At 49.5% G+C, this 18684-nt stretch overlaps 1 protein-coding gene across 1 annotated transcript in view; it reads right to left on the bottom strand.

Annotated features, from left to right (window-relative positions):
* SNAP47 (synaptosome associated protein 47) overlaps positions 1-18684 on the bottom strand; it is a 172420-nt gene that overhangs the window by 88257 nt on the left and 65479 nt on the right. Inside the window, exon 4 of the mRNA XM_085628760.1 lies at positions 2465-2491. Within this exon, the coding sequence (XP_085484886.1) occupies positions 2465-2491 (27 nt within the window). The remainder of the gene's footprint in view (positions 1-2464; positions 2492-18684) is intronic.

Raw genomic sequence — 18684 nt, 5'->3', positions numbered from 1 at the left:
TGTTGCGGGTGGTGGCGAGTCGTGGTTCTTCTGAAGCTGAAGTGGACGCAGCTGTGGTCTGTCCAGTGGAGTCCGGTGGCGTGGCTGAAGGAGATGTACTTGCTGGAGGAGAAGACTGGATCAAGCGTGTGTCCAGCGTAGTGGGTGGGGGAGTTCACCAGCTGCTTGAGTCCGAGGTTGGCGAGGTTGTCCAGCAGGGTGGTGGTGTTGTTGTCGTTGTTGTTCTCCAGGTGGAAGTTGAGGTCCCCTAGGAGGATGTAGTCGGCAGAGGGGAAGGCGTGTGGGCTGATGAAGTCTGCGATGTCTTCGCTGAATTGAGTGCGGGGTCCTGGGGGTCTGTAGATGAGGGTGCCTCTGAGTGTGGTCTTGGGGTCGGTGTGAATCTGGAAGTGAAGGTGTTCGGCAGCTGTGAGAGTGTCGTCGGAGTTGGTCGTGATGCGGATGGTGTTCTTGTGGACGATGGCGAGGCCTCCTCCAGTCTGGTTGACGCGGTCCCTCCGGGTGATCTTGTATCCGTCCGGGATGGCGATGTCGGGTGCTGAGGAGGCGTTCATGCAGGTTTCCGTGAGGAAGGCGACGTCTGGAGATGTGTTGTCGAGCAGGTTCCAGAGTTCTACAGCGTGTCTGTGGACGGAGCGGGTGTTGAGCAGGATGCACTTCAGGTGGTTGCTGCTGGTGCTCGGTTTGGCGGGTTCGGTGCAGGTCCGGATGCAGGAGAACTTGCAGGAATGGCAGCTGAATGGTCCGTGGGTGCGTCTTGGGGTGGCTCTGCCGCAGCCGGGGGTCCGGCCGGGGTTGAGTGCGATGAGAGTGGCGGCGTTGTAGGACTTGCGGGTGGGCTGGCATCTGCGGGGGCCAGGGGGTCTGGCGCTGGGCGCGGGCCAGGCGCGGACGGGCGCAGACGGGCTTGCCTTAGGGAGCCGGGCGGCCAATGGGGTGCGAGGGGGGCGGAGCTTGCGGGGCGCGGTGGCGGGAAACGGGCGGCGATGGGGAGAAGCGGTGAGCAGGGGAACAGAGGGCAAAAAGGAAGACAATCTGGGCAAAAACAGGAGAGGGGAGCAAATCAAGGTAGCAAGGACACGGGTAAAAGGGGCAGTTACAGGCACTCACTCTAGGGAACAGAGGAGAAGGGGGAACAATCCAGGCAGCAACAAGGGGCGATGCAGGCACTCACTCGAGGGAAACAGAAGAGAAGAAGGTCACTGGCACTCAAATGCAGGCAGAACAAAGCAGCAGCGGATTGCGGTCACACAGGGGGCTGCGTGGCGGTGAGGGGAGCGACCTGCCTGGGAAACAGGGTCAGAGGTCGCTCTCTCTACCGCTGCGCGGCCTCCATATGAGTGGGAGAGGGAGCGGGGCGGCCAATGAGGTGCAAGGGGGGCGGAGCTTGCGGGGCGCGGTGGCGGGAAACGGGCGGCGATGGGGAGACGCGGTGAGCAGGGGATCAGAGGGCAAAAAGGAAGACAATCTGGGCAAAAACTTTGAAGGTTTTCTGGATACTATTTTTCCCATCTTAACTAGAAAACTGTTTATTCAATGGAGGTTAGGCACTTTGCCCATTAAAACTTTCACCTGCAAATGGACAAAGAGGGACGATAAAATCTGTCCAGGGTGTAGTAACCATGAGGAGGACGAAGTTCACGTACTATTTTTCAGGCCAGCCTACAATAGACCCAGGAAATATTGGCTAGTGCCATTATGCAGAAACCTGAGTATAAGGAGCCATTTGAACTCGTACAGAATACTGAAAACAAGTACTCTCCCCCATTTAGTTTTCGCAGTTGCTAAATTTATAATGGCCATGTGGCAGATAAGAAGAAAATTATTAAATGACTAAATATTAATGATATGAACTGTAATTTCTCCCCGTGATTAGAATTTTCATATAAATGTATTTTTACGATTTTCTATTTTTTTTTTTTTTTTTTTAATGTTCTTATTTAAGTGTGTGTTTATGCTGATATTATATTGTTGTATCTTTTATTGCCTAACCGGCCGAAATAAAGAAATAAAGAAATAAAGAAAAATCACCACACAGGTAGAAATGTTGAAATGAGGGGCAAGGTTTCCCAGGACTGCTGTGGCAGGAACTTTCGGCCCTAAACAAAGTCACATCAATCATACCCGAAAAATGGAGAAAACTGCATTTACTCCATTTCCTATTATGGGAATGCAGCACAAATATTGTAAAATCTGTTAATTTTTGCCTTGCTGCAATTAGTTTGGAACAAATCCGGAATGATCCCTATCCACGTACACAAGCAGCAAAAACTGCGAAAAAATATATTTATCTATTTTTTTGCAACGGTCCTACATCTAAAAATCAACAACTTTTTCTAAATTAACTTACCTAAAAAACTCGAGGGCAATGATAATTGCCTGTCTAGATCTTGGACTCTCCATAACATTATCCCCAGATGAACAAAAAGACTTTATATCTTAAAATACAAGAAAGATACTCTACCTTTGTCAAGTAGATTTGGCAGGTGACCTGTGATAAATGAAACAAACACAAATATTACTATTAAAACATAAATATAGTACATACACAAAATAGAGACAATAATACAGTGTTTGACTGAAAGCTGCAGCAGACATTTTCCCTTTCCCTTGATCTCTTTGCAGATATAAGGATTTATTTATATGATTTTTTTTTACAACTTTATTTAACATTTTTGTACCTATTACAAAACAAAAACGGCATTATATATGGTGCTCATTGACAAAGATGTACATGTTACAACACAGCTGCTCAAAGCACAACAGCTTATGTCAGTACAACAAAACTGCAGATGCAAAACAGATTTTGCTGGCCAATTATTTTAATGGAGTCCATCACTTTCCCCCACCAGCTAGTACAGGGCCCCATTCGAACATCCCAGGGGGTTTTATTAATGTATGCTGTTGTATCCTATTGACTGTCCTAGAAACTAGATGCTATCTCCACTGGATTCTAGAATGTGGATTCCAGAGGTAGAGAGCAGGGGGTTGCTAAAGGGAGAGGACAGATCTAGGGTTGTTGCACTGGACATAATAAACCAGTTATATTGTTCTTGTGTCCTGTGATTTAAAATATACCTCTGTGTAAGTCCTAAAACATACAGCCTAGTTGCAGTCGATCATCCAGAATCAAACACATGTATGTGCCTCTCTCTCCCCCATTTAATTGAGAAGTCTGTGGAGAGGATGCTGGAAATCTTTGGGGCATGATGTGAGGGGCTCAAGTTGGGCATAGAGGTCGCTCAGCTTGTTACTATCAATCAAGTCTCCAAGAAAATGTGCATTTTTTGGTAGTGGTCCTCTGCCCCAATGAACAACAGCATGCCTCTTAGCTAGTAACACGGCCACATATTTACAGTCCACCTTAGGAACATTATAGACATAGCCTAATGATGCAATGAGGGTTTTCTAGGTATGTCCTATTCTCAATCATGAGTAATAACTCAGAGAACACTGTACCCAAAAGGCTGCCACAGGCAGGAAGGTCCACGCTAGGTGTGAGAACACAGCGCCAGTGCAGCCACAACAGCTACAATCAGTTTCAGGTCCAAGTTTCAATTGTTTTAAACAAATTGGGGTGTAAAAAAAAAAAACATGTAGGAACTTAAAATATGTAGTGTGGTGTTGACCAATCATGGAGACCTCTCTTGTCTGCATACAACAGACCTACTACAATTCATCTAACAGCTGTATACCTAGGTCTGTCTCCCATCTAGCGCCGACACTAAGCCTGGTTTTACATTTTGTGTCCAACAACATTCTATATGTCTTCAACACTAATGGCTTAAGACTTGGGGGAAGTCGATAAGATAGCTACAGGAGTTCAAAAGGTTATAATGGGACGACAGGCTTGGGTTGCACAGTGATAGTAAAGGTTTTGTTGTTATGTAATGGGATGTGAGGGTAATATAGATAGGTGTAAGGAGCCGGAGGACGCGGACAGGCGGAAGTGTGGCAGCCCGACAAACCGGAAGAGGGGTAGCCCGACTGACGATGGGTTGCACAGACCGGAAACGGCCCGCGGTCTAGTGGTGCGTGGGAGGCGTGGTGATCCCCGTCCGGAACCTGAAATAGACGAGAACGGAACCAGGAAGACGGGCAGCAGCAGCGTGGAAGAGGAGCCCGGTGAAGGAGAGAAGACGGCGAAAGTGCAGGCGACCAGGAGAGAGGAGGACAACGAGCGCGGAAGGAGAGACGGAAGTGGCGAGGACGAATCCAGGAGAGAGAGGGCCGAGACAACAGGCGACCACGGAGAGAGCTACGGAGGACGCGGCCCCAGCAAAGAGAGAGAGTGCACCGCTTCCAAGCCCGGCGGCCTAGAAAGAGGAGAGGACGCCCCGGGTCCAACCGCCGCGGCCCGCTTCACGGGTCGTGGCCTCAGGCAAGTGCCACTGCGAGGGTCTTTTTGGTGGGGCTGCTGGGGAGCTAGAGCTTAAAAACACGGGGAAGGAAGGTAGCACAAAACCCCACTCCCTCACCAGCACTCCCCTTTCCTACCCTCGGTTCCCCTCTTCTCCCTCACGAACGACTGGTGAAGGTGGCACAAAAAAAACCCCATATTCGACCAGTGAGTCTAACCTAGACGTACCTTGTTTTCTCTTTCTTTTGGCTCCACCGGTCCTTGGAACCTCCCGAGAGAAAGAGCACCCCTGCAGACACAGAGGAAGACCAAAAACCCCTGCAAAGAAAGGAAGAAGTTCTGGGGACGCTTATCTCCCTTCAAGCCCAGGCGGCGAATTGTTACTTTCCGAGGAGACTACAATCCTGTGGCTTTGTTTCTTTTGACTACAACCCTTGTTTAGACGGTAGCTCCCTATCTGGGAGACACACAATAAAGGGTCTATGAGCAGCAACTTCCTGGCCCCGCCTGGTTTCTGTTCCGCACCATAGGTCACTAGGAGGGAGACCCCTACAAAGTGGTGTCAGAAGTGGGATCCAGTGTACAGAACCATGTCACAGCCCGTGCCTATAGAGGACGTACTTACTCAGTTGGCCGAGGGCCAGAGACACTTACAGTTGGTGTTCGAACAACAGTTACAAGCTGCTAGACTGGAGCGAGAAGCACTGCAGGTCGCCCTTAAGGACCAGGCAACAGTAGCAACCACGAACCAACAAGTACAAGACACAGCCCTACTACGGCTTACTGACGCCATAGTTCATACACGAGTTAACCCCACGGTCCCAGGAACAGTCCTCCAAAAATATAAGGAAGGGGAGGATCCGGATTATTTCTTTTTAAACTTCGAGCGGGTGGCGTCCACAGCAGCTTGGCCGCAAGAGCGATGGGGCCAATACATTGCCCCGCTCCTTTCTGGGGAACTACAAGCCGCTTATCAGGCCGCCAACCCGGACGGGACAACAACATACGCGGAAGTTAAAAAAGCGATCCTGGAGAGACTGGGGTTCGACCAAGAGCATTACCGCGTCAAGTTCAGAAAAGAAAAGTGGACTGCTGGAGACAACCCTCGGGCTTTGTATTATAGAATACGGGACTTGGGAACAAGATGGTTAATGCCCCATGTATCCTCCATAGAAGAAGTAACTGAAAAAGTGTTTCTTGAACAGTATCTAGATGCCCTGCCGCCCAACACTAAGTCATGGGTGAAACAACACCCAAATCTCACTACTGCTTCTGCGGTTGAGATAGCTTGCGCCTATCACCGAGGACCCGAGTTTAGAGCAGGCACTGTGCGAACCCAGACTCCGGTTCCCCTTGCCCGAATCCCGTTGCAGTCCTCCTTTCGACCTACTCCCAAACCCGAACCACGGCCTCTGCCGGCCCCCCGCCCCTTCCAAAAACAGATACCTACAGCTACTAGCGGACAGGGACCTCAGTGTTTCAGCTGCGCTGAGTGGGGACATATAGCCAGGCAGTGTCCCCACCGCGCAAGCCCCCCTGAGCCCATGGAGGTGGGGTACTCTCGTGGCAGGATAATGTTAACTAGGGAGGGTTCCCACAGATACAAAACGGAGGTTTATTTAAATGGGAAGAAACGACAGGCGCTGTTGGATACTGGGTGTCATGTTACGGTGGTTGATGGGTCCTTGGTTGGGAGACACCAGTTACAAACCACGGAGCTCGTAAACGTAACCTGCGTACACGGGGACACCAAATCATATCCCACGGCCGAAGTCTTATTAGACGTGGATAACGACCCACACCTGAAAAGAGTGGGAGTGATCCCTTGTTTACCCGAACCCGTTATCATAGGGACTGACCACCCAAAGTTTGAGTCCTATTTTGAGGGAACAAAAAGACAGATGCCCACCTGGTTAGACGAAGCTCCTTTTGTCTCAGCAGAGATTGAGTCCCAAAGCACCAGAGACAAGAAGAGTAGACGAGAAAGAAGACTTGACAAGAGATCTTTTGTTTGTTCCCCTCTGTCACAAACTGCTTTCCCCCTTTCACTTGCAGATACCGAGGAAACAGCCCCGTACAGTTTCCGGACTGCCCAACGGAACGACCAATCCCTCATACACGCCTGGGAACAGGTTCAGGACGAGTCACCAGACAAGGTAGGACCATATTTTCTAGTAAAGAAGGGGTTGTTATATAGAAGCGAAAAAAGAGATTCAGTAGTAAGAACCCAATTACTGGTTCCCCAACTGTACAGAAACCATATACTCCAGTTGGCCCACAATAAAATGGGAGGTGGCCACTATGGAAAAGAAAACACTCTAAAGTATCTCCTAGAGAAGTTTTACTGGCCGGGTGTATATAGGGACGTGGCCAAACACTGCACAACATGTAGGCAATGCCAATACACCAGTCCGGGGTCCGTCACTAAAGCCCCCCTCATGCCTCTGCCCATTATCGACGTTCCATTTAAACGCGTAGGGATGGATTTAGTGGGACCCTTAGTTCCTTCAGCCCGTGGACACCGTTACATATTAGTCATAGTCGACTACGCCAGTCGATATCCTGAGGCTTTTCCATTATCCCGCATGACCACTCCGGCGGTGGCTCAGGCTATGGTTACCCTGTTTTCACGAGTCGGTTTCCCCTCTGAGATCCTGACCGATCAGGGTACCCCGTTTGTATCACGAATGATGAATCAGATCTGTACCCTGCTGGGAATAAAGAAAATAAGGACCTCGGTGTACCACCCACAAACAGACGGCCTGGTGGAGAGGTACAACAAAACCATCAAACACCTACTCCGCAAAGTCGTCTCTGACACAGGGAGGGATTGGGATCGTCAGTTGCCTTTAGTCCTCTTCGCCCTACGGACACATGAGCAGAGGTCTACGGGGTTTTCCCCGTTTGAGTTACTGTTTGGGAGAAAACCTCGCACTTTGTTAGACATGGCTAGCGAACAGTGGGAGGAGGAGGAGGAAGAGGGAAAGAACCTGATGAAGTACACCACAGATCTGAAATCCTCCCTAACACATATGTGGGGGTTAGTGCAAGAAAACATGCAGGAAGCTCAGGAGACACAAAAACGGTATTACGACCACAACAGTCGTCTTAGGGTGTTTCAGCCCGGGGACAAGGTCCTTTTGTTACTCCCCTCCTCAGACGACAAGTTACTAACGAAGTGGCAGGGGCCATATGTAGTGGAAAAAAGGGTTACACCCGTCACCTACAGTATTCTACTACCCCACAGAGCGGGAGGCAAACAAATATATCACGTGAATCTCCTGAAGAAGTGGGAGGAACCCGAGGAGAAACACACTCCGGCTTTATTGGCCTGTCACTCACCACAGCTACAAATACCTCTCCTGTCAGTCAACGACCTTACTGAACATTCCGTTCCCTTTGGGGAGCTGTTAACAGCTGACCAACAAACCCAACTGGGTGTAGTAACCAAGACATTTCCCACCCTCTTTTCCACAAACCCTGGAAGAACCAACTTGGTCCAGCACGAAATAGTGACCTTACATCCCCAAGTCATAAAACAGAAACCCTACCGCATACCAGAGGCACGCAGGGAGGCAGTAGAAAAAGAAGTTGTTGATATGCTCCGGGCAGGTATCATAGAACCCTCCCAGAGCAACTGGTGTTCTCCGGTCGTAATTGTGCCAAAGCCAGACGGTAGTCTGCGCTTTTGCATTGATTTCCGCCAAGTGAATTCCATCACAAAGTTTAACACATATCCCATGCCACGGGTAGACGAGATGGTGGAGCAACTGGGCCAAGCTCGCTATATGTCAACCCTAGACCTAACGAAGGGCTATTGGCAAATACCCTTAGACCCACCTTCCAAAGAAAAAACCGCCTTTTCCACGCCGTCCGGCCTTTACCATTTCAACGTGCTCCCATTCGGGTTGCATGGGGCCCCAGCCACATTTCAAAGACTAATGGACCAAATACTACGTCCGCACCAGGCATATGCCGCGGCTTATCTTGACGATATTGTGATTTTTAGCCCCACCTGGGAAGACCACCTCGTACATCTCCGGGCAATCTTTACTGCTATACAAGACGCAGGTCTTACCATCAACCCCAAGAAGTCCCTCCTAGGAACCAACACCATACAATACCTGGGGTACACCATACAGGAAGGGCACATCAGACCCCAAGTAGATAAAGTCGAGGCCATCCGCATTATTCCCAGACCCCAAACTAAGAGAGAGGTCCATTCCTTCTTAGGCTTTATAGGTTATTACAGACGATTCATTCCCCATTTTTCCTCCCTTGCCAGCCCCCTCACAGACCTCCTAGCCAAAACACATCCCTCACACATCCGGACATGGACCACAGAACAGGAAGCCAGTTTTGAGACCCTCAAACGTGCTATCTGCACCGCCCCCGTGTTACGGTGTCCTGACTTCAGTCGCACATTCGTGCTTCAAACTGATGCTTCCGGTCATGGGTTGGGGGCAGTCCTGTATCAACCAGATCCCCACGAGGAACTACGTCCTCTGTTATATATCAGTAGGAAACTATTTCCCCGGGAGGCAAACTACTCAACTATTGAGAAGGAGTGTTTGGCCATTAAGTGGGCTATCGAGTCCTTACAGTACTACCTCCTAGGCAGACAGTTCCTTGTCCTCACTGACCACGCTCCCCTAACGTGGCTTGCACGGAACAAAGACTCCAACTCCCGCATTCTCAGATGGTTTCTTGCCTTACAACCCTTCTCGTTTCAGACTATCCACATGCCGGGTACGAAGCAAGTATGTGCTGATTACTTATCCAGACATCCGGGCATTGAATGGCCCCAACGTCCATTCCTGAGGGGGGGCGAATGTAAGGAGCCGGAGGACGCGGACAGGCGGAAGTGTGGCAGCCCGACAAACCGGAAGAGGGGAAGCCCGACTGACGATGGGTTGCACAGACCGGAAACGGCCCGCGGTCTAGTGGTGCGTGGGAGGCGTGGTGATCCCCGTCCGGAACCTGAAATAGACGAGAACGGAACCAGGAAGACGGGCAGCAGCAGCGTGGAAGAGGAGCCCGGTGAAGGAGAGAAGACGGCGAAAGTGCAGGCGACCAGGAGAGAGGAGGACAACGAGCGCGGAAGGAGAGACGGAAGTGGCGAGGACGAATCCAGGAGAGAGAGGGCCGAGACGACAGGCGACCACGGAGAGAGCTACGGAGGACGCGGCCCCAGCAAAGAGAGAGAGTGCACCGCTTCCAAGCCCGGCGGCCTAGAAAGAGGAGAGGACGCCCCGGGTCCAACCGCCGCGGCCCGCTTCACGGGTCGTGGCCTCAGGCAAGTGCCACTGCGAGGGTCTTTTTGGTGGGGCTGCTGGGGAGCTAGAGCTTAAAAACACGGGGAAGGAAGGTAGCACAAAACCCCACTCCCTCACCAGCACTCCCCTTTCCTACCCTCGGTTCCCCTCTTCTCCCTCACGAACGACTGGTGAAGGTGGCACAAAAAACCCCCATATTCGACCAGTGAGTCTAACCTAGACGTACCTTGTTTTCTCTTTCTTTTGGCTCCACCGGTCCTTGGAACCTCCCGAGAGAAAGAGCACCCCTGCAGACACAGAGGAAGACCAAAAACCCCTGCAAAGAAAGGAAGAAGTTCTGGGGACGCTTATCTCCCTTCAAGCCCAGGCGGCGAATTGTTACTTTCCGAGGAGACTACAATCCTGTGGCTTTGTTTCTTTTGACTACAACCCTTGTTTAGACGGTAGCTCCCTATCTGGGAGACACACAATAAAGGGTCTATGAGCAGCAACTTCCTGGCCCCGCCTGGTTTCTGTTCCGCGCCATAGGTCACTAGGAGGGAGACCCCTACAATAGGATTTCCTGGTGTATTTGGTAAGAAATGTCCAATCCTTTATTGTACATGCCACAGTGTTAATCTCCTTGAGGGTTCTAAGCATCGTCATGTTAACAGAGGTCTGTAGGATGTTAGAACGGCTATGTCCACCTCCATCACCATATGTTGCATTACAGGTAGAAAATGAAGCCAATAATATGCAAACTGTGCGTGTGCACATTTATAATATAGTATAGGGTCTGGTACACCTAATCCACACTATGGCAAGATTAATGTATCTCACTTCACTCTAGGTTGCTCCCAGTCCATATTAATTCAGTCAGCATCAATTACAGTATGGTGAAACAATATCTAGCAGGAAATTATCTAGGGATATTATTGAACAGATAGAGTAGTCTATACACGATGACTACTTTCATTAGCAATATTCTGCCAACCAGTGTTATTGGTAGTTTTAACCAGCATTCTATCTGTGAGCAAATTTTGTCAAGATGTCTGGCATAGTTTTCTTTCAACACAGTTTCCACATTAGGATCGATCTGCAAACCTAAGTACTTAATTTGCGAGTCACACCACGCAAGCGGTTGTTCTATCTCTACACCTTTTGTATTGGGGGTTAGGGGAAATAGCAAGGATTTATCCCAGTTGATTGACTGCCCAGGCAGGGTGCTGAATCTTATCTCTCTGATCATAGGGGGTACATTTATCACCAGGTTGTTAGCGTGAATGACTATATCAGTGAGTTATGCTGGCGTAACATACTGGATATAGGATCCACTCCAATGGCAAATAACAAAGGGTACAGGCTGCCAAGCTGAATGTTGATTGATTGAGTGCAACAGCATATTGTTAACTCTGAACTTGGTGTTAGTGTAGAGCATTCTTACGCATTTGATGAATATTGGGCCCATGCCTACCAAACTCAACTTGAAAGTAGTATACTCATTTGATAGAGTCAAACACTTTTGCCCGCGTCTAGTAACACTGCCTTTATTTCTGGGTGTGAGTTGATGTGTAGGTGAAAATATAGTGTAGAGGTTGTGCAGTGTGTTTCTCCTGGGAATTAACCAAGACTGTTCTGGGAGCACTACAGAAGACATCAGAAGGAGAAGAGGATTTGCTAATAATTTAGCCATATTTTGGTTTCAGTACTAATTAACAATGGGACCCTGTATGAAGGACAACTAGTGGAGTTTTTGCCGGCGTTAGCCTACGTAATCAATAAGGCCTTACGCATAATGTATAGAAGCTGCGCCGATGTAAAAATCTCATGATATGTGCTGAGGAAGTGGGGGTGAAATGAGCACCACAAACTCTTAGTAGAATTCTGCCGCCACCCCACTGCTAGCAGGAACCTTGCCATTCAGCATACTTTAAATAGTGTCCTTGATTTCTGCGGCTGTGATAGGGCATGCCAGGTAGTCCAAATGAGCATTTGTGACCCAGGCCATCGCTATGTCCTCTACTGAGCTCTGCACTAGTGTCACAGGTATATACATATGCGCTTGTGTAGTAGTCTTCAAAAGTCCACAAAATACACATTGAATCAAATACTCTGGGTGCCATGGGAATTTGGTGTTTCAAAACTATCATCGCTGCCCATGTTTTGTACATCAAGGCTGCTAGAGATCCCCCTGGTCAGTCAACTTTGCCATAAACACACCCTACGTGAAACTTGCTCAGCAAGTCAATTTCACTATCTGCTACTTCGTTTGTTGGACTTCGCTCTCTCTGCAGGGTCGGCCCCAATTCTTTTGCCTTCACCCTCCACCTTTTTTTTTTTTTAAACATTTTTTTATTTTATTAGACAAAAAGACAAATGCAGAAACAAACGGCATTAGCACATTCATCATGGGACAACACAATGGTGGTAACAGTCAAACAATCTACATGATTCCAATGGTGACAATTTATCGTCTGAGTTGCATCAAGGGGACAGTGGTTCCTCCTCTGAGGAATGCACAGGGGATACGCAGATTCCTCCCCTATAGTCGTTCCACCCAGACCACACCGCAGACCACTTTCTGGGGCATCCTCGTGCTACATGTACAGTCTTCTCCCTGAACATGCACCAGTCTAGACTCTTCCAGGAGGCCCGGGTAGGTGGAGCAGCCACTCCCCACTGCCGGGCTATATCTCGTTTGGCCACCATTGCCCCCAATGTAGCCCAAAGCCTCTCCATACTAGTTAAATCAGTGGGCCCCCACATGTTTAGAAGACATCGTTTAGCCTCCGGACGAATGGTTTTATGCAGCACCTCCTCCATCACCTCATGTATTTCCCGCTAATACTTTTGTATCTAATCACATTCCCATATTATGTGGATGAAGGTACCCGCGTGCCCACAACGGAGTCTGCAATCACCCTCTTCACTCCTCCCCATATGGACTAGTTGGGGCCCCGTGATATATGTTCTGGGAAGTATCTTGAACTGGGCCAATCGCAGACGTGCCGAGATAGCCACCTCCCTAGGTGAGGCAACCGCCTCCCGCCACTCTTCGTCATCAAACTCCAAACCGTCACTCCCCCAGCACTCACGCAAGTGCCCTAGTGGGTCAGGGGTATTGTTAATCAGTTTCTTGTATGTAAGGGAGATCGCATTTTTGGGGAAGGTAGCCATCCAGCAAACGGTCTTCTAATGGTGATGATTCTGGGGGAGATGTGCCTTTCTTCAAAGCAGTGGTGATAGCATGTCGAATCTGCATATAGCGGAAGAGTTACGTACCAGAGAGCTCGAACTGTTGTTGAAGTGTGGCAAAGGGGACCATAGCACCCTTTACCCAGAGATCACCCAGATGGGATATACCAATCGGGTCCCACTTATCAAAGCCTTTCGTGGACCAGAGGTTAGCCAACAGTTTAGACTCACACATAGGGGTAGCCAGCGTGAGCTTCCGGTCCCAACCTAAGCTTTTATTGATGGAGTGCCAAATAATAACAGAGTGTTTGGTGGGGCCAGTGAGGGAGAGTCTCCGGGGGTTGGAATACAAGGCTCTATTATAATTCCCTCCGGGCAATAGCCACCTGTCCATAGTGAAAGCCGGGTCATCTGGCTGGCGATATGTGCATTGATTGATGGCCGCCAGGTGGGAAGCCCAATAAAATTTCCGAATGTCAGGGAGGCTGATACCTCCATCGTACCAGTTCAGGACCAATTTGTTAAGTGCTATTCTGGGCCTCCATTCCCACAGAAGCTCTTTGCAGCCCCTCGATTTCTCTGAAATACCATGCAGGGACCGGATCTGGATAATTTTGCAAGGCATATAGCAGCCGGGGCAACAACATCATTTTAAATAGTACTGCTCTACCCAACAGCGAGAGCGGCAAAGTCTTCCAACCTGACACATCCCTCCTAAGGCGCTACAGGGGCGGGACCAGGTTCCGTTCATATCTGAGTTTAGGGTCAACGGTGATATAGATCCCAAGATAGCGGAAACCATCCCTCACCGTCTGCATCGGGCAAGTTCTAGGCAATGAGGGAGCTGCGCATCCCAGTACAAATATAAGTGACTTGCTCCAATTGATCAAATAGCCCGAATATTTGCCAAAAGTTGTGAAGATATCCAGCACACAAATTAAAGCTTTTTGGGGGGAGGCTAGATAGAGGAGAACATCATCTGCATAGAGCGAGATTCGGTCCTCCCAGTCTTTTGACCACCACAATCCACGAATCATCAGGTCTGCGCGGATCCAGGCCGCCAGTGGCTCTAGGGCGAGGGCAAACAGCAGAGGGGACAGTGTGCACCCCTGTCTGGTCCCACGATGCAGCTGGAAAGGGTCTGATCGCTTACTGTTAGCACCTGAGCCATAGGTTTCGAGTATAGAAGCCTAATCCATGATATAAAGACCGGTCCAAACCCCAGTTTGGCAAGGACAGCTAGCAGGTATGGCCACTCTATGGTATCAAAGGCCATGGAGGCGTCTAGTGACACAATCACCGCAGGCTCGTTAATAGTATCCGCCCTTCCCAACACTCCGTGGACCCTGCGTAAATTAAGGGCCGTGTTACGGTGGGGCATAAAGCCCGACTGATCCGGGTGAAACAATGTCGTTATCACCGAGATAGACGTGTGGCCAGGAGTTTGGCAAGAATCTTGGGCTCCGCATTCAAGAGGCAGATCGGCCTGTAGGAGGTGCATTTGTTTCTGGGTTCCCCTCCTTTGGAATGACGACAAGGGATGCCAGTCTCTGATCCGGAGGAAGGACACCCACACGTCAACTCTGCTCAAACATGGTTCGGAGAAACAGGGCGAGGCCGTCGGGACGCAGCTTGTAAAGCTCAATGGGCAGGTCATTTGGCCCAAGCACCTTTCCCGGACGTAAGCTCCTAATTGCCAGGGCGATTTCATCGTTAGTTATGTCACTATCAAGGAATTTTGTGTCTTCCTCAGAGAGAGTGGGCAAATGGATATCACGAAGGAGGCCCATAGAATCCTCTTCAAGGAGTGGCGAATTAGATTGGTAAATTTTGTCATAGTGTGCAGTAAACTCGCGGACTATGTCATGGGATCGGTGTAAACTCCACCCTCCTCATCGGACAGCTCCTGAACCATCCTGTTAACCCGTTCCTTCTTGTCCAACCAGGCCAGGAGCTAGGTGTTGGATCTCACGGATGTGTGTGGCTTGGGCTGCGGGGGTTATGTGATAATCAATGCGAGAGAAGCTTCGATGCGCTCCTGAGAAGAATGTGTACTGGATGTCGCTAGAATGGAGTGTCCGCCAATAATCAGATAGGCCAAAGGACTCCAAAAAATCTGAGAGCTAACGATACGAGGGGCCAATGTCGCGAGGGGGGTGACGGTCAAGGGAACCAGAGACAATAGCGTTGAAATCACCTCCCACCAGTAGGAGACCTTCGGTAAGGGAAAGCAACTGTGTTCCTGGGTCGGGAAAGGTTTGCGTCTGCAGGCCTGGTGGGACATATACCGACATCAAGGTGAGGGTGTTGCCCTCCCACTGCCCCGTCACCGCGGCGTACCTGCCCCACTCATCAGTGCGTGTTGTTTGTACATAAAAAGGAAAAGCGTTTTTGATCAGGATTCCCACCACCCTGGATCCAGAGGTGAAACCAGAATGAGTTATCAGCCTATACCCCGACCTGTTTAGCGCCCTGCAGGAGTTACCCATGAGCTGTGTCTCCTGGAGAAAAACCACATCCGAGGAGTGGCGTTTAAGATATAGGAGGACTAAGGTGCGCTTTACCCTATCACCAAGCCCATTGACGTTCCAACTCATCAAGGTGAGACTCCTATCCCACTGTGTATCCATAGGTGGTGTCAGGTGCAGGTTTCCGTTTGAGGGCCATCATAGTTAGTGCTGCCGAATTAACTAGAACAAACGAACCCCCCACCCACTCCCAATTCCAACCACCCCCCTCCCTGCTCCCCTGCACACTGGGCCTAAAACTACCCATGAAAGTAACCTGCAGAGTGCCTGTCACCCAACCCACAAAACTAAGTATCTAAATGTGGGGAAAAGAGGAAGGTGCTCCATCCCGAGCCCAACCACAATTGACAATATCAAACAGTATCATACCCCGTATGGGGCGGTCTCCAGTGTCTTTTGGAACAAAAAAAGGCCCAATGAGAATTAGGACATTCGATGTACCTCTTGACCGTCAGGGCTACCCCTGGGGTCGGCCCAACGCTGCTCAAGATCAGGAACAAAACAGATGATTGAGACTACACAGGTAGGCCCACCCTATGATCAGAGTCTCCCACCAGAGCGGGCTCAGTGGGCGTTGTGGTCAGTCCCATCTCTCCAACCTTCCAACCAGTCCTCCACGTCTTCAGCACGGTCGAAGATCCATGCTTGCCATCCACCTCAACCCGCAACCTAGCCGGGAAGAGCATGGCGTATTTGAGGCCTTTATCTCTGAGTTTCTTTTTGACAGTAAGGAAGGATCTTCTTTGTTTCTGGACGGCTTGAGTGAATTCCGTAAAAAAGGAAATGACTGCGTTTTCATATTTGAGAGGGGGAGCTGCCCCGGCGCACTGCAGGATTGTGTCCCGGTTGCGGAAATTAAGCAGCCTAGCCAGAAGGAGTCGGGGGGGGGGGGGCCCAGGCTTCGGACATCCCCCGTGGACCCTGTGCGCTCGTTCCACTACAAAGAACTCGGACAGTCCCTTAGGGCAAAGATGTTTAAGTATCAGTTCCTCGACAAAGAGGTCAGGCGTCTGCCCCTCCGCCCTCTCCGGCACACCAATAATGCAAACGTTGTTGCGCCGGGAGCGCCCCTCGTAATCATCCCGCTTGTCCTCCGCATATTTTCGGAAGGACTGCAGGCTGTGGAGTTCGGTTTGGAACTGCGAGACATCCTCGACAAGGCTGGTCGTGGTCACCTGGAGCTGTTGGACCTTCTCCCTCATTTATGCAAAGTCCGCCCTGATGAGAGTCATTTCAACTGCTATTGCGTCCGTTCTCTGTTCCATCGAGGTGCGAACCCCAGCTATCACCTCCATGACATCCTTCAAGGAGAGGCCGGGGGGACCATCCTCTGCGTCTCCTGTTGGCTCATCTAGCGAAGAGGCTGCAGGAACAGTCGCTTTAGAAAAGGTGTTTTTATCCAGTCTGCTTTGCTGTGACTGCTTGGTGCCCTTCCCACTCATGTTGACTGTGTGCCCACCGCTCCTCACCTCTCAATCCATGCATGGGATCCACTGGTCACGTCCAAGACCTTCAAGTGAGACACAATCTGTGGATGCTTGTAATCTTCTGCAGCGCTGGGACTATACAAGTCTTCGCCCCTCTCCACCACACCCCGACCGGCTCAGTGACCTTAGCGAGATATTAAGAGGGGGGGGGGGCAATATTAAACCCACAGGCACCAGTATGTGAGACCTCGCGGTGGGGTCTCAGACTCAAGTCGCCGACCCGTCGCCGGGTTCTCCAGTCACCAGGCCCGCAGTGAGCACGGCAGTCCGTGTGCACAACGGCCGGGCCCGGATCACAGGTCTCGACCTCCTCCTCTTTCAAAGTGCCATGTATTTCGTTATTGCCCCTCACCGCAGCACCACAGGTGCACCGGCTTGCCCACAACGCAGCTCCAAGGGCAACACCAGTTTCAAACGGGGCAGCTGATGGCTCAGTGTTGCATGACACAGTTCGGCACTTCATCAATTAGGTCACCGCTTTTCACGAGGTTGGCATGATGAGAAACGTTTCTTGTCTGGATGAGTAATGAGGCCTGTCTTCTGCCACCGATAACTCATCACTGCATGTTTCAACATAATCTGGTTCATTGCCATTTACTGGGTGATTGTATAGTTCACTATAAGTACAGTTTTAAGTTTGTAACACACTGGAGCAGCTCTGGTCTATGTGTTTGTGAATAGTGATAAACCAATCATCACCTGTAACAATGAAATCATGCTACATGAAATGCTATGGATTTCTGATTTTGATCTTTCCTTTTGTGCTCCGGCAGGAGGCCTTCTGAAGGAAATGTTTGTTTCTACTTTATTACCCCTGAAGAAGGATATCACCCGAAATGCATTGGGGTTGTAAAAAAGCATTGATTAACATGTATTTGATGCAGTAGCACCTGATTTATGTGATTAAGTTCAAATGATTTGAATCAACAATTTTGATTTGAAACAATTGCAAACATTCTGATATAAGCTTGTATCGTAAACATAAAAGAAAGTTTACGCGATGTTTTGAATTTAGATTTTCTTTTTTTCATTTATTTAAAGTTATGACAGTTATGGTTGAAACCTTCTAGGTTCATTTTGCAGTGTGCTTCTCAAGAGCACGGAGTGTTCTTCGTGCCCACAGTTCACAGTAAACCTTTTGCCAGGCCCAAACCTTCCCTTTTTAATACATGTAAGTCACCCCAATGGTAGGCCTAGGACAGCTCAAGGTACTTAGAAAACTAGGACATATACTATTAAGTTCTGATATGTCCTTATAGTGAAAAACTCTTTTAAATATGTTTTTCACTACAGCAAGGCCTAGCTCTCCCATTGGATGATAACATTGGAGTTGCGTTATTGTGTTTTAGAAGTGTAATTTCCAATTGGGAAGAGATAAACAGTTAAGGTTTGGTGTCTCTGGAATCTCAATTTAAAATACTAACTTATGGTGAAGTTGGATTTTAAGCTAACATTTTGAAGATGCCACTTTTAGAAAGTTGTTACAACAAACAAATGATGGACGGAATGCTGGCAATGCAGACATTCTCCCCCAGTCAAGAGATCTGGGTTAAATCCATCGTTCTTTTGCCCACTACGCCACCCCAGTTCAGACATGGCCATATGCAAATCAGTCTTGACCCTGTGCCTCATGGGAACAGTCCAGCCCGAACTGCCAAGCCATGTCTTCCCTGGACCGGAATCAAGCATCCTAGGACCGGTTTCTGGCTATCAGCCGTCATCAGCCAGGATAGCTTGACTCCAGTGGCGTAGTGAGCACGGGACCCACGTCTGGGCATACCCATCCCACTTAGGGCGAAAAGCGTTACAACAAACAAATGATAGACGGAATGCTGGCAATGCAGACATTCTCCCCCAGT

This window comes from Triturus cristatus, chromosome 10 (assembly GCF_964204655.1).
Source record: "Triturus cristatus chromosome 10, aTriCri1.1, whole genome shotgun sequence".
Taxonomy (NCBI): Eukaryota; Metazoa; Chordata; class Amphibia; order Caudata; family Salamandridae; genus Triturus; species Triturus cristatus.
The sequence above is the reverse complement of the archived record's forward strand: the minus strand, read 5'-3'. Positions and strand labels throughout refer to the sequence as shown.